General features: G+C 41.5%; 2 protein-coding genes across 5 annotated transcripts in view; both read left to right on the top strand.

The window, feature by feature from the left end:
* The window catches only part of cops3 (COP9 signalosome subunit 3), a 9,392-nt gene extending 3,745 nt beyond the window's left edge, over positions 1-5,647 (top strand). For both annotated transcript variants that reach the window (XM_020622032.1, XM_020622033.1), the window contains exons 5-12: positions 523-615; positions 862-1,041; positions 1,210-1,350; positions 1,567-1,740; positions 2,757-2,843; positions 3,016-3,129; positions 4,890-4,970; positions 5,271-5,647. In XM_020622032.1, the coding sequence (XP_020477688.1) occupies positions 523-615; positions 862-1,041; positions 1,210-1,350; positions 1,567-1,740; positions 2,757-2,843; positions 3,016-3,129; positions 4,890-4,970; positions 5,271-5,324 (924 nt within the window). In that variant the 3' untranslated portion in view covers positions 5,325-5,647. The remainder of the gene's footprint in view (positions 1-522; positions 616-861; positions 1,042-1,209; positions 1,351-1,566; positions 1,741-2,756; positions 2,844-3,015; positions 3,130-4,889; positions 4,971-5,270) is intronic.
* A 100-nt stretch (positions 5,648-5,747) lies between these two features.
* The window catches only part of usp22 (ubiquitin specific peptidase 22), a 23,823-nt gene continuing 15,032 nt past the window's right edge, over positions 5,748-14,538 (top strand). Inside the window, exons 1-3 of one of the 3 annotated variants that reach the window (XM_020622030.1) lie at positions 6,332-6,399; positions 6,618-6,884; positions 11,818-11,950. In XM_020622030.1, coding sequence (XP_020477686.1) covers positions 6,765-6,884; positions 11,818-11,950 — 253 coding nt within the window. In that variant the 5' untranslated portion in view covers positions 6,332-6,399; positions 6,618-6,764. The other 2 variants (XM_020622028.1, XM_020622029.1) reach the window with 2 other exon arrangements.

Raw genomic sequence — 14,538 nt, 5'->3', positions numbered from 1 at the left:
AATTTGTTCCAATTTGGCACAAACTTCCAATTGAACTCACGGATGAACTGATTCAATTTTGATGGTCAAGGTCAGAGTGACCTCACATCTGTCCCAGTCCTGTAAAGCTGATTGGTTGGCAGAGACATACATCCATTTCTAGTCTCCATTTTGTTCTTGTTACTGAGAAAGAGTAATGTCTTTATCAAATTGCCTATGGTGCGTGTATGATGTCTTAAAGGACACTATGCAGTGTTGTTTTTCAGTGGGTGAAGTGTTGTATACATTTTGGTGTAAAAGCTCTTTCCACTTTGGCATCAGTGAATTTGTAGTGTTTTTTTTTCCCTTTACACTGACTGACAAGGCCATATGAGTCATCTCATCACCAGTACAGCACTGAGTGTAAAACACCCAAAAGAAACAAGTTTTCCTTTTTTCTTCATGATCTAACATTTTGAATTCATTTTAAAGTGTTATATAGTGTGTTTGGATGCCTCGGGCAAGCTGCAGCTGCATAACTCACATTTTGTCATTCTCCGACAGCCACTGAGGGGTGTTGGCATCCTAAAACAGGCAATAGACAAAATGCAGATGAACACAAACCAACTTACCTCAGTTCATGCAGACTTGTGTCAGGTGAGTCACTACTGCATCCTCATCATGGCTGCCATCCTTATAGTCCTTATGCTGAACTTTCACATATTGTTACTGAATGTGATCTGTTATCTTAGCATCAACATCTAAGTTATCCCATTGTCTTCAACTGCGCCTTCCTCTCAAATGCATACTTGGTTGAATATGCTGTTTTAGGGTTCTCTTAAATTGTTCAAAGACAACATGTAATTTGTCACTCACCCTCACTACATACCTGTCTCCCTGCAGCTGTGCTTGTTAGCAAAGTGCTTCAAGCCCGCCCTGCCCTTCTTGGAGCTAGACATGATGGACATCTGTAAGGAGAATGGAGCCTACGATGCAAAGCACTTTTTATGTTATTACTACTATGGTGGAATGATCTACACAGGCCTCAAAAACTTCGAAAGAGCACTGTATTTTTATGAACAGGTATTATTTGTGTTTTGTTGGCACTCGCATATCTAGTTGTTTTGTAATAGCAAATTTCTTTTCAAACTGTCTTCTGAATGTATCGCTATGTTGCCTGAATTTACTTTAAACTATCACTTTCTCTGTGGTATTCGGTAAGTGGTCACGCCTGTAATTTTTCCTTGTCAGGCAATAACCACTCCAGCCATGGCAGTGAGCCACATCATGTTGGAAGCCTATAAGAAATACATCCTGGTGTCACTCATTCTTCATGGCAAAGTGCAGCAGCTGCCCAAATACACCTCACAAATAGTAGGGAGGTTCATTAAGGTGAGGATGCATGGTATGGGTGAAATGAATGGTGTTTGGGTTTCCACATATTATCTAATTTCCATTCAGCTCTGAAGGAAATGAGAGGACTTCAGTGACTCAGTGATTGTGTTGGTTGCAGTGTGAACACATTGTGAAAGCCAGTAAAGATCTCTGCATGCAGCTTATCTTTTATTTTGCTGTTAATGTGTTTTCCTTCTATCCCTTTACCGTCAGCCCCTGAGCAATGCTTACCACGAGTTAGCTCAGGTTTACACCACCAACAATCCAGCCGAGCTGCGCAGTGTCGTCAACAAACACAGCGAAACCTTCACACGAGACAACAACACAGGCCTGGTCAAACAGTGCCTCTCCTCCCTCTACAAGAAGAACATTCAGAGGCTAACAAAGGTGGGTGTGTCTACGTGTTTGTTATATGAGTGTGTGTTCTTTTATTTCTATACTAACGCATACCAGATGTTTTCACAAGAATATGTGAGTGCAAGTTTCCAGCCCTCACTTATTCACCTGATCAGGCTGTAGTGTGAACTGTACTGTATAACTGTTTTTTTTATACTTGGGTTGAGGAATTTAGACCTCAGTTTAGGATTAACATGGAATGAGTTTAATCAGAGGAAGGACTTTGGCAAAATAGAATAAAGCAAGAGTGCATTAAGATGGCTGGAAATGTGTCTCAATCCTGTAGTCAGCTTTTGTTCCAAGTAATCAGAATGATGGGGAAACAGCCCCAAAACTGTGTGTTTGTGCATAAAGGCAGACCCAGACATCTGATAACCAGCTGTTGCTCATGCTTGGGAAACTGAGAAAAACTGCTGTCTTCTGCCAGCTCTGGGTAATCGATCAGTGTATCCTAATGAGAGCTGACATATTTTAAGATGACATATTTTTGTTCATCTTAATATCATGATGTAGCTTTGATTTGTGTTCTCCTGCCTGTTAAAGAGAAACTGGCTGAAGTATTGTACCAGACCTCAGATGTCATGTAAAATCCATATGTAGAACTTTTAAGACATAGATACTGTGAAGTCTTGAGATTGGTTAAACCTTTTGTCCGTGTATCTATCCACTTTTGGCTGTATCCAGGTTGGGTTTGTTGGTATATTAATGATGTCATTAGATTAAGAATCATTTTTATAAACTACCGGGAAATTCTGACAAAATGCAATAAACATTCTTGCACTTGCTAATTAATTCTAGGCCATATCATCCTTAATGGTTTTCATTAATATTGTCCATGCTTAGGTCAATAATGAATGTAGGTGACGTCTGATGACAGATTTCTCATCTCTCTTTTATCAACCAAATGCAAAGACCCAAACAACTTTTCTACTAGGGTCCATGTGGTCACAACATCTTTTATTTTAATTTAGCTTACTATCTGTATCTGTTTTGTGTGCCCCCTACAGACCTTCCTGACGCTGTCTTTGCAAGATATGGCAAGTCGAGTGCAGCTGTCCGGACCCCAGGAAGCAGAGAAATATGTCTTACACATGGTGAGTTTGTCTACAAGGAACAAAACCTTAGAAGATAGAATGTGTCTTTATCTTGAAAACAATTTCAGATAACTTAGAAGTTTTTAAATGTACCTTTTGTATCAGTTTACTATTGAGCAGAACAAAAACCTTTGTGTTGAGCTTTCCTCATGTCCTTTGTCCTTCTTTGCAGATCGAAGATGGTGAGATATATGCTAGCATTAACCAAAAGGATGGTATGGTCTGCTTCCACGACAACCCCGAAAAATACAACAACCCAGCAATGCTCCACAAAATTGACCAAGAGGTGAGGCTGCCCATCTCTATTTTCAGCATTGTCTCACTTTGCATTGACTTAATTTTAAGTCTGAATCCCTTCGATATTATCCTTAGTATCTAAACTGCTGAAAAAATTAAGGGAACACTAGATCACACATTGGATTCGATTATTCAAGTTTAAAACGTTTTAATAATGCACACTGTATAATTTGTTCAGAATAAAATGACATAACAGCAGTCAATGGTAACCAAAGTCATCAACCCATGGAGGCTGTGTTCAAAATCACACTGAAAATCAAAGTGAAAATTTGAAGTCACAGGCTCATCCAAGTTGTGTGAGTTTTCTTATGGCAACTTATAATATGATTCAAAGGTGTGTGTGGCAGGGGGCAGGTCTGTGACCTTTGAATAATTGTTGAATAGTTCCTAGCACATAACAAATAGCATTTTAGCTTGAAATGCCCATTCCTAGTACTCGATGGCATCAGATGCACCGATACATAATGTTCCATAGGTTCTCAATTGGATTTAGGTCAGGGGAATGTGAGGGCCAGTCAATGGCATCCATGCCTTCATCATCCAGGAACTGCCTACACACTCAGGCCATATGGGGCCAGGCATTGTCCTGCACCAGGAGGAACCCAGGGCCCACTGCACCAGCATAAGATCTGACAGTCGCTCTGAGGATTTCATCACGGTACCTTACAGCAGTCAGGGTACTGTTGGCTATGATTTGGAGGTCTGTGCTTCCCTCCAAAAATATGCAGACCCATCACCAAATCTGTCATGCTTGATGATGTTACAGACAGCATAACTTTCACCACGGCATCTCCAGACTCCTTCATGCCTGTCACATGTGCTCAGTGTGAGCCTGCTCTCATCTGTGAGGAGAACGAGGGCCAGTGGTGGACCTGCCAATTCTGATGTTTTCTGGAGAACACCAAGCCAGCTGCTGGGCTGTGAGCACAGGTCATACTAGAGGATGTTGGGCCCTCATGCCACCCTCATGGAGTCTGTTTGACAGTTTGGTCAGAAACATGCACACCAGTAACTGCTGGAGGTCATTTGGTAGGGTTCTCACAGTGGCCCTCCTGTTCCTCCTCACACAAAGGTGCTGCTGCTAGGTTGTTGCCCTTCTATGGCCCTGTCCAGCTCTCCTGGGCTAACAGCCGGTCTCCTGGTATCCCCTCCATGCTCTCGAGACTGTGCTGGGAGACACAGCAAACCTTCTTTTGACTGCATGCATGGATGTGCCATCTTGGAGTAACTGGACTACCTGTGTAACCTGACTGGGCTGCAGGTACTGCCTCATGCTACCAGTAGTGACAAGGACACTAACAAAACACAAAACCTGAGAAGAATCAGTTAGGAAGAATAAGGAGAGCATTTGGGGGCGGCTGTGGCTTAGGAGGTAGAGCGGGTCGTTTCCTAACCGGAGGATTAGCGGTTCGATTCCAGTCAACATGTCGAAGTGTCCTTGAGCAAGACACTGAACCCCCAGTTGCTCCCGGTGATAACACTGGTGCGTGAGCGCTTGTGAGTGTGAATGGCCAAGTAGTGTGAAAGTGCTTTGAGTGTGATGTATAGTGCTTTTCTACACTTTACAAGTATAAGACTATTTAGCATTTGTATGTGGCCACCACATGCAAAACCAGACCCTTTCTTTTGGGTGGGGGGGTGTCCCTGATGTCTAACTGACTTGGTGTTATACTGTGATGATTAGGTGTTCCCTTTAATTTTTGAGCAGTTTACTTTTGAGGTGATGCTATGTCATTTTTCTCCTTCTAGATGTTGAAATGTATAGAACTGGATGAGAAACTAAAATCAATGGATCAAGAAATCACAGTAAACCCACAATTTGTGCAGAAGGTGAGTGTTTTTTTTTCACATTTTTGGACATTTTACATAGGAATGGATGAAAAGATACCATGTTCGGCAGAAAAATGAATAATGGTGGAATGAAATAAACTGATGGAAAAATTAAATCATTCGAGGAATGATACCAATTTATGTTATGGTTGTTTTCATGTATAAAACAATATAGTTCAACTACAATGTGGTAAACAGCTGGAAAAATGTTATATTAAAAATGTCCTTTGTTGGTATTTAGGTGTTCTAAAAGCATTTGGTCTGTCTTGACATGTAAAAAAATTTTCCCCCCCCCCCCAGAGTATGGGATCGCAGGAGGACGACGTTGGTAGCAAAACATCAAGTTATTCCTGAGGGGCCTTGGACAGGGAGAGAACGCTACAGCCACCCAACACGTTCTTCCCAGGATGAGTTGGATTTTTTTAAGAGGAAAAACAAACATTCTATTGCATAAGGACATTGGTCAAGGAAAATCTAATTGTGTGGAATGATGATAAATTTGGATATTCTTTCTTCACAGTGTCTTAAGGATAACAACGCACCCTTACAGAAAATGGGAAAAAAAGATTACAATTTTGTCAGTGTTTTATTTATCAATGTTCAGGTTGGAGCGCCACTGCTACATTAACAGAAACCACAATAATAAAAACTGGACTTATTTGTTCCAAACGTGTGAATAATCTCACTGTTTGTTTTTGGTTCTGCTGCATGATGGCCGTAACTCAAGGGCATTACATATGAGGTAAAACATCTATGGCTGACAAGGAATACATTTGATATGTTCTACATTTGTAAAGACTGCAATGATCATTTCTCTCACTCCTTTTGGTTAGAATGTAGATATTATCAATAGCATATCTGTATACAGGGACATGCCGTTGACCAAACACGGCACAACAGAGGAGTGTTCACAATTTGGTGCACTGTTTTGTTTTTTTGTTTTAATTTTTATTTTCCATTTACGTTTTTTATTTTTAGTCGGATCCACTAGAGGTCGCTGGAGCACTGTATAGAAAGCAGTTTCGACTGCTTGTTATTACAAGAACTGAAGTTAACAGATAAAATCAACTACCATGTCCTTTGGGAGCTTGAGCTTTGCGATTGTGGATCTGTTAATAAATTGTTTAAGAATATAGTTCTGGGTTTCATGGCTTTGTGAAGAGATTTTCATCAGTTTGGTTTTACATGGATTTGGATTTACATCCACTTTTGATTGCCACATTGCAACGTTCTTGATTGATATATTGAAGATGATTTATGCTTCAGCCAATGGACGTCCATATATAGGCGGATGTGGTTCGCAGGAAACTGGTACCAATCACGGCGCAGCACCAACTTCATAGAGGCGGGACTTTGCCGCCGAAAGAACGTTTGCAGACGCCAATCATGCGCAGCCCTCAGCCCTCATTGGTCCACCGTCATGAATGAGGTGGGTCTTGATGGCACTCAGTGTAAGCTACTGTTGAAATTCCAATGCTAACCAACTTTAGCCAGCTTGCTAACATGTAATTCAGCGAATGTGAACAACTGCCAGTACAGCGATATTCTGGATAGAAATGGATAAATAGCATCTAATTTCTAATAGAGGTACACTGGAAAACTCGCCTTGATGTTTGTTACTGTGTGCGTCTCCGTTACTGCAATCAGGACAGGTCCGGTTAGCCAGAACGCAGCAATCGGCGGATAACGAACCTGGCAAGCTAGTCAGCCAGACAGTTTGGACTGGGTCTGCGTTGAAGGATTTGAGCAGGTTTCATCGCCCAGTCGACAGTAAAGCCGGATGCTGTGACTACCATGAGTCCCGCAGGCTGTCCCCATGTCAACGGCTTCAAAGTAGACAACTGGAAGCAGAACCTGAGGGTTATTTATCAGTGTTTTGTGTGGAGCGATTCAGCCGAGACCAGAAAACGCAAGGTAACAAGTGGCACAGGAAAATGGGTGCTTAGAAAGGACTCTAAACGTACGACATGACATACTGTGTGTGTGTTTGTGTGTGTTGGAGCTGACGTCGCGTGTGTGGACAGTTCCCCGCCCTTCCAAAACAACACAAACAGTTGACACCGAATACCAAACTACTTTTTGCCCTCATTCTAATACCACTCACACTCAGGATCTAGCGTTGTCTTGATGTCGGGCTCGAACTAAATGTAAACCTCAACACCTGACACCAAGCTACTAGCATACCACCCACTTGCCCCCGCACAGCCGTACGTTAGCTTAGTTCAAGTCTAGACACCACATAGACGAGAAAGCTGATGTGCATCTGTTTGCATTGGCACAGCGCCTGCAGTGTCTCCAATTCCTTCCATCAACATACCGTAGGCCAGCATTAAACAGTGGCATTTCCTCGCTTAATGGGCGTTTATGAGTTTAAATATGAAATAAGCAGTCATGGTTCTTTTCCCCTTAACGTATTTTATACACGTTCTTCGGCTTACCCTAACACAGAATGACAGATATGCATCACTGCATGACTGGATCAACCAGGTGTAACTGCTAAAGCAATAGGATGTGTGTCACGAGTCTCGCGCGCTTTCACGCTGATGCAGCGCGTCTTCATCTGTACTGAAGAAGACCTCCTTTATTGAGTCATGTTTATTGATTCTCTTTATATGATGTGAGTACAGAGCGAAATGCACAATACTAGCATGCGCTTGCATCTGCAGTATGTACTTGGCTGCATACATGTATCCTGCCCTCATACTGTATATACCCTAGTACAATCCCATTTCTCCTGTGATCTACATGGGATCCGTGGGAGCTAGTACTCCAGGAGATGTACAGTGAAATGAATTGGGTAAAGGCTTGCAGGATCTTTCCCTGTCCTAATGGCCTGAATTCTCTGCCTTAGCCCCCACCCTCCCCTGAGGAACAGACAAGGCTGGCAGGAGGGCTCACAACCATACTGTGTATTACTGTGCTACTACATTTTATTGATTGTGGCTCGATTTTCCACTCAGATACAAGCATGCCTTGACCACAATATTTTTTACATTATACTTTTTTTAATCCCATCTGCTCTCAATGGGAGTCATACTCCAAGTGTGTGTGATTATCATATCCTAATGTCATTTCTTCACACTAGCACATTCTTCAAATTGTTTTGTTTGCAGTCTTTGGATTTATAAGCTTGTCATGCCTGATTAACCTTGGGGAAAATGTATTCTTACCAGATTTTTCAGGCTAGTTACAACCATGGTATATCCACTCTAGTTCTTCCATTATTCACTGTCCTCTCCATGCTGACCTTTACTTCTAGGGTCAGTGCTCAGATGGTCATGATCAACACAGTCTGCATCAGACGTTTCACTGACCTTTTGATGCAGATTGAATGTTAACCATTCCTTCAGCTTGAGAATTGAAAGATTACAGTGTCAGTCTCCAAAGTGTCTTATTTATCCACAATGGACACCCCCCAGAACAACACAGTTGGAATCAAGGACCTGCCTAATATTGTGTAGGTCCCCCTTTTGTCCCCAAAACAACTCTGACCTGCCAGGGCATGGACTCCACAAGACCTCTGAAGGTGTCCTCTGGAATCTGGCATCAACACATCAGCAGCAGATCTTTCAAGTCCTGTAGGTAGCAAGGTGGGCCCCCCATGGATCTGACTTGATTGTTCAGCACATACCTCAGGTCTTTGATTAGACTGAGATCTGGGGAATTTGGAGGCCAAGTCACCATCTTGAGCTCATTGTCGTGCTCCACAAACCATTCCTGAACCATTTTTGCAGTGTAGCAGGGGGGCATCATTCAGCTGAAAGAGGCCACTGCCATCAGGGACTACCACTGTCATGAAGGGGTGTACTTGGTCTTCAACAATGTTTAGATCAATGGTATGTGTCAAAGTAGCATTCACATGAATGTTGGTACCCAAAAAGAAGTTGGTTTTTCAACTATTAAATGTTTTATTCAGAATGTACCTTAGTTATAGTCCTTTTGAAAACACTTAACAAGGTGGCCTGTGTCACTGGTTATATTAGATTTTATGTTTAAAAAAAATTTACAGAGGGTTTTTTTCAGTATCTGCCTCAGTAATCCAGAATCAGGTCATGCTTGTAATTATCAAGTACAAAAAGTATAAAAGTACAAAAACCATGTATACCTGTAGGCTTCAGCACTGTTTAGATATGACACATTGCAGTGACTCTTCAGGCCAGATGCATTCATTTTGATTAAAACAAGCATTCATGTGATGCTTCCTTGGCAGACAGGTAAAGGGTTTTGTTCAGTTACCAACCTTAAGTGTTGTTTTATTTTGTAGTTTGGTCTTGGCACCCAGCTCATTATGGTGGACACAACAGCAAATATTAAGAAAAGCCCTGATATACTAAGTCTGTTGTTGTTTCTCTACTGTTTAAAGTGACTTTTCCCCCATTTAGTGTAACGTCTTTGTTTTGGATGACCTGTCTACATACTTTGGATGCAGGCCTTTCAAAAGTCAGGACAGACGTTGTTGCATTTGGCTTACAGCGTGATAATGTCCTCACACTTATAACCAGGATCTTTCCAGCCCATTACCTTCTTCTGCGCTTCTCACATAACATCCTGCCAACAGATGGCTCATCATTGACATCGCAGCAGTCAGAGAAATAGTCAGACATGTACAGAGCACAGGGTATTCTCTGGGTGTTAGGAGGATCACAAGGCCTCACTGAGTGAGTGGCCTATTAGTACATGACCAGTGTGCTAAAGCAGAACAATTGTATGTTCATAGGTATTCCAGACTCCTCCTGTTAGCTGAGGATGTAAAGATGTGTTGACAGGCAGATGCAAATTTCTACATGAATAGTCCTCAGTGTGTAGAAAAATAGACATGCGTACTGTGACACTGATGGTTGGAAGAATGACAGAGGAGAGATGGTTGCATATTGATGCCTTTTCATAATTCATGTGCTGTTGTGTGTGCTGTTTGACTGGAACAAGAATCCATGTTTTTTGGTTTTCTTCCTTTTTGCTTTGTGTTTAGCTATCATGCCATGCATATGATAGATAATAAGCAACGGAGGTTGGTTGTTTATTAGAAAACATGGAAAAGATGTGTAGAAAGGAACAGTTTGACATTTTGGAAAATAATAGTATTTGCTTTCTTATCAACTCCGTCTTCATCCCACAGTCCAAAGACATGCAGCTTAGGTTGATTGGTGACTCCAAATTGCCCGTAGGAGTGAGTGTGGGTGTGGGTGGGTGGTTGTCTCCAAGTGTCAGCCCTGTGATAGATCGGTAGATCTGTTCAGGGTGTACCCCGCCTCTCGCTCAATGTCAACAAGGATTGACTCCAGCCCCTCCCCAGATAAGCGGCATAGATGGTGGATGCTTTCTTACCAAATGTTAGGAAGTGACTGAAGTGGATTTTTAGTTATCAGAACACACCAAACATTGAAATCAACCTTCTGTACCAGCATCTAAATTCCAGTTATTGTCTTTTTTGATTTTCTCATTTTGTCTTGTCTCTCTTCTTTTGCACATTTTTTTCTCACCTCATCATATGCATGCTGGTTCATTGGCATGCCAGCTTCTCATCTGCAAGCTTTTGAAACGTACAGCTACATACACACTCTCTACACTTCTTTTTGTTACACACACACATGCAGAAAAATGTTAAAAATGTTCCTGATAGATTGCATTCCACTCCCATATTATGATTCTGCATAAGGTGCCAGAGACTGAAGAAAAACCATGTTTTCAACGTGATAGAAGAAATTACAGTTTAAATACTAACTGAAGTCAGAAATGTAGCTGCAGCAGGTTTGGTCCAGTAGTTGGTTTCCTAACACCAAAGTAGGGATAAAGTAGTTTTTGTAATCTTCATCTGTCATATAATATGTTGCATATTATTAGTTATTGGGCAAAAATGTTATTTACACATCAAGCTGAGTAGATATCAAGCAACATTAACATTCATATGGAGCCATGATTCTGTTATCCTGACAAATATTAGTCCAGTATTCATTTTCCTTTTTTTCACAGGTTGTGTCTCTGCCCACCTCTTAGAAGATATCTGGTGTTTTAGCTCATAAATGCTTGACACTGTTTTCATCAGTTAGTTCATTAGTTGTTTGTTGTCGGACAGCTAGCATACAGTGGGATTATTTACTGTATTAGCTGAAAACAACTGCATGTTGGTGCTGGAAATAAACCCAGAATCAAAATTAAGGTTGTGGTGCAGAAAATCAAAACAGTGAGCTAAAACTGGGAAAATGCTTTATAGAACTGAGTGGAAAAAAACAAGGCTGTGTAATAATTCTCTGAGGGTTTATCACTAGGAGTGACCCCTTTCACGACACGTTGTTTAAAGGAATGGTTCGGGATTTTGCAAGTTGGTGTTACAGTATGTATCCCTGTGTATGTCAGACTACATCTTGGTTGTTGGCACTTCTACCCTCCACACCGACCCTGAATGTTTCCATCCAGAGTGCCTCTGTGCTGCAAAAAATGACGGACAAGCAACACAACCCTCGTTTTGAAAAAACATGCACTCCAAAGTTCATCTGATGCTCAAATGCAGCTTCAGCTGTTCCACTAAGCTAACTCAAGTTGCCATCTATTTAACACCAATTTGAAAAATCCTGTTTCTTTAAATCTGTTGTTAACATAAAAGTATTGGTAAATGCAGCTTTAAACCCTTGCTGGAATTTCAAATGTTATGTTTTTGAAATATGTATTTTTAAGTAGATCTGCTTCCTTAAATTAGCTGATGGAACCAGAGCCACTGATGACGTGAATGTGTATATGTTAGTGCAACAACATACACAGCATTCAAAACTGTGATGATAATTCCTTCTATCTCTGTTTATCCCTTTCCCTCCCTGCCTCCCCTCTTCTGCCCCCTCCTCCTCTCTTCCAGGCTAAGTCATGTATCTGCCACATGTGCAGCACCCACCTCAACAGACTCCATTCCTGCCTCTACTGCGTCTTCTTTGCCTGTTTTGCCAAGAAACACATCCATGAACATGCTAAGAGCAAAAGGCATAACCTAGGTACGACATACATAACACACATTAATATATGTATATTTAAAGGTGCTCTGTGTCCAGAGGTGCAGTTTGAGCAGTTGTATTTTGAGTCTTCTGGTCTAACTACAGGCATCCACACCTGCATTTAGCCTAATTTACTAAAATGAGATGGTCCCTGCCTTCTGAACAGACATTCACACTATATGCATCATACACACAACCACACACCCTCACACACTGCCATCAGTGATGCTCCTCTCAAAACAAAGGTTGCTGAAAGCAGTAATTATACAGCTGAGTGGCTAATGAAGATGTAGCCTGGAATGACTGCATAAAACACAGATGATTCATAAACACTAGAGCATGTGTGTGTTTGTGTTTGTGCCTCCATATTTAAAATGATCTTTTAGTTATAAATCAGATTTTTCACAGGCCTGATGGTGAAATGTGGTTTTGTGATGCATTTAATTGACCAAATAATCATAAGTAACAGGCAGAGCTGTTACGCAACCTGGTGCAACATAATTGCAACAGTATACAATGCACGGCCTCAAGGGGGGATTTGAATGTCACCTGTGTATTTGGCTTCATGTAGCCAATTAGTGGACATGTATGCATTACTGAACTTACTAATGAATAGGGGCCGAGGTCTGTCTTGGTGGCTGATTAAAATTAAGCACACTGCTGCATGCTAACAGTCTACTTTACTGGGCACACCTCCCTGGTTTACAATTAGTCTGCATGCTAACAGTCTACTTTACTGGGCACACCTCCCTGGTTTACAATTAGTCTCCTCCAAAATTGTTCAAAACATTCGATGGTGTTTGTGAGTGTTTATGGGGTAGCATAAAAATGAGATCTGATTCTCCCTTGTTTTGACCAGATTATTATACCAATCAGAGAAGGTAATGGAAAGTAGAGCACATCATGTCAGTGAGAATTTGCATTGCTCTTTCTTACAACTGATTAAGAAGGCATCTATTTTCAGAAAAGCACCAACCACACTGTTTCTTGCCACAGCTCACATGGAGGTCATTTTGTTGGCAAGGGTTCCTAGTGAGAAAATGGAAAGTTGTCCTTCAGTTCTCTGAAATATTTGCATCAAACAAACACAGTCTGAACAGCTCCAGATTTGAACAAAGACGTGGGTGTTTGCAGAACACCAAGAACAGTTGGCTCTTTTGCCCCATCCCTGCTACTCCCACAGGGACACATGGCCTGTAATAATCGAAACATGGCTCAAAAATCATTGAGCTATTGCAGAGAAAATTTTTCAGAACATTACCTGAGCTTGCTCAGTAAAACCACTTTACTTTGTGCAAGGGGCAGGTGATTTTGCTATTTGTTGACAATGAATGGGAAAACCCCACATTAAATGTGTTGCTGCTTCCTGAACAGCTTCCTTACTCCTTTGCATAGATCCTTCAAGTCTGTGCAACTCTACTAAGGGAACAAACACCATACTTTGAAAAGATATTCCCTCAGTTTGTGTTTTGTTGGTGGTGGGGAAGAGGGCTGTTCTTTTAGTGTTCTGCCTGCCTGCCTGCCACAAATTTGGGTAAATTTGATGTAGAATAATCAAACTACTGTTTAACCCAGTCCTTTGGCATTACTCAGATAAGACTCTTCTGCCACATGTACACAAACCTTTCCTTTTCCACCGATTTCATCGAATGCCAATGTATGTTATTTTTGAAAGTCACTTTGATTATATACAGTTTTCCTGAAGATGGATTTGGCTTAACATGGTGCTTTCCGATTAACATCTTGTAGCATTAGCATATACACAGCCAGCCCAAGAAAAATATTAATTGTAGGATTATGTGCAATGTGGAACTCCATAGTTTTCAGTATTGCTCAGTAAGCATCTTCTTTTGCCCAGCAGCACTGACAATGTTTGGATTATTGTAGAGCTGAAATTATTAAGCAATCGACAAAATACGAATTTGCAACAGTTTTGATAATTGACTGATTACTAATCATGCATTTATTCTTTTGGCTGGAGAGGATACTTCAACATGGCGAATGCAACACCAGCACGTGCACCTGGAGCTCCTGTGTTTGCTAAAGGTCATCTTAAACCAAAGATTTATACAACAATAGATGGCAAAGTTATAGTTGAGGATGAGTTTCTACACTTACTCTCTGTAAAAATAAGAACTTTAAATCAGGATGAGATAGTTTTGCTAGCAGTTAACACCTTTGATACGGAGTGGATTGAGGCCTCCAAGAAAACGCTCTTTGAAGTCTGTCACTACACAGCGTAATGTTTCTTATAAGGGAGTGCATAAAGACGCTAACAACGTTAAGGCATGCCTCAAGGTATTGAACGAATGTGGGGAGGATATCCCTAGATTTGTGTCTCATTACTTAGATGAGCTGCCACCAGTGACTTTCACCAACATGGATGTATGTGGTCTGCTTCGCAAAATTGAGCATCTTCACGCCGAAATTATTGCTATTGTTAAAGCTGCTCACCTGCAAGCCGAAGCTAGCAAGGGTCTGCGGGCCGCTGCGGCGGATATGAACAAGCGGGGGTGTGCGCTGGAATAGCGTGCAGGCCAGGGTGGCGTGTTGTTGGACTCAGCGGAGGATAACAGCGCTGATTCCTT

This window comes from Monopterus albus, unplaced genomic scaffold, assembly GCF_001952655.1.
Source record: "Monopterus albus unplaced genomic scaffold, M_albus_1.0 scaffold271.1, whole genome shotgun sequence".
NCBI lineage: Eukaryota > Metazoa > Chordata > Actinopteri > Synbranchiformes > Synbranchidae > Monopterus > Monopterus albus.
This window is presented reverse-complemented; position numbering and strand designations above follow the sequence as displayed.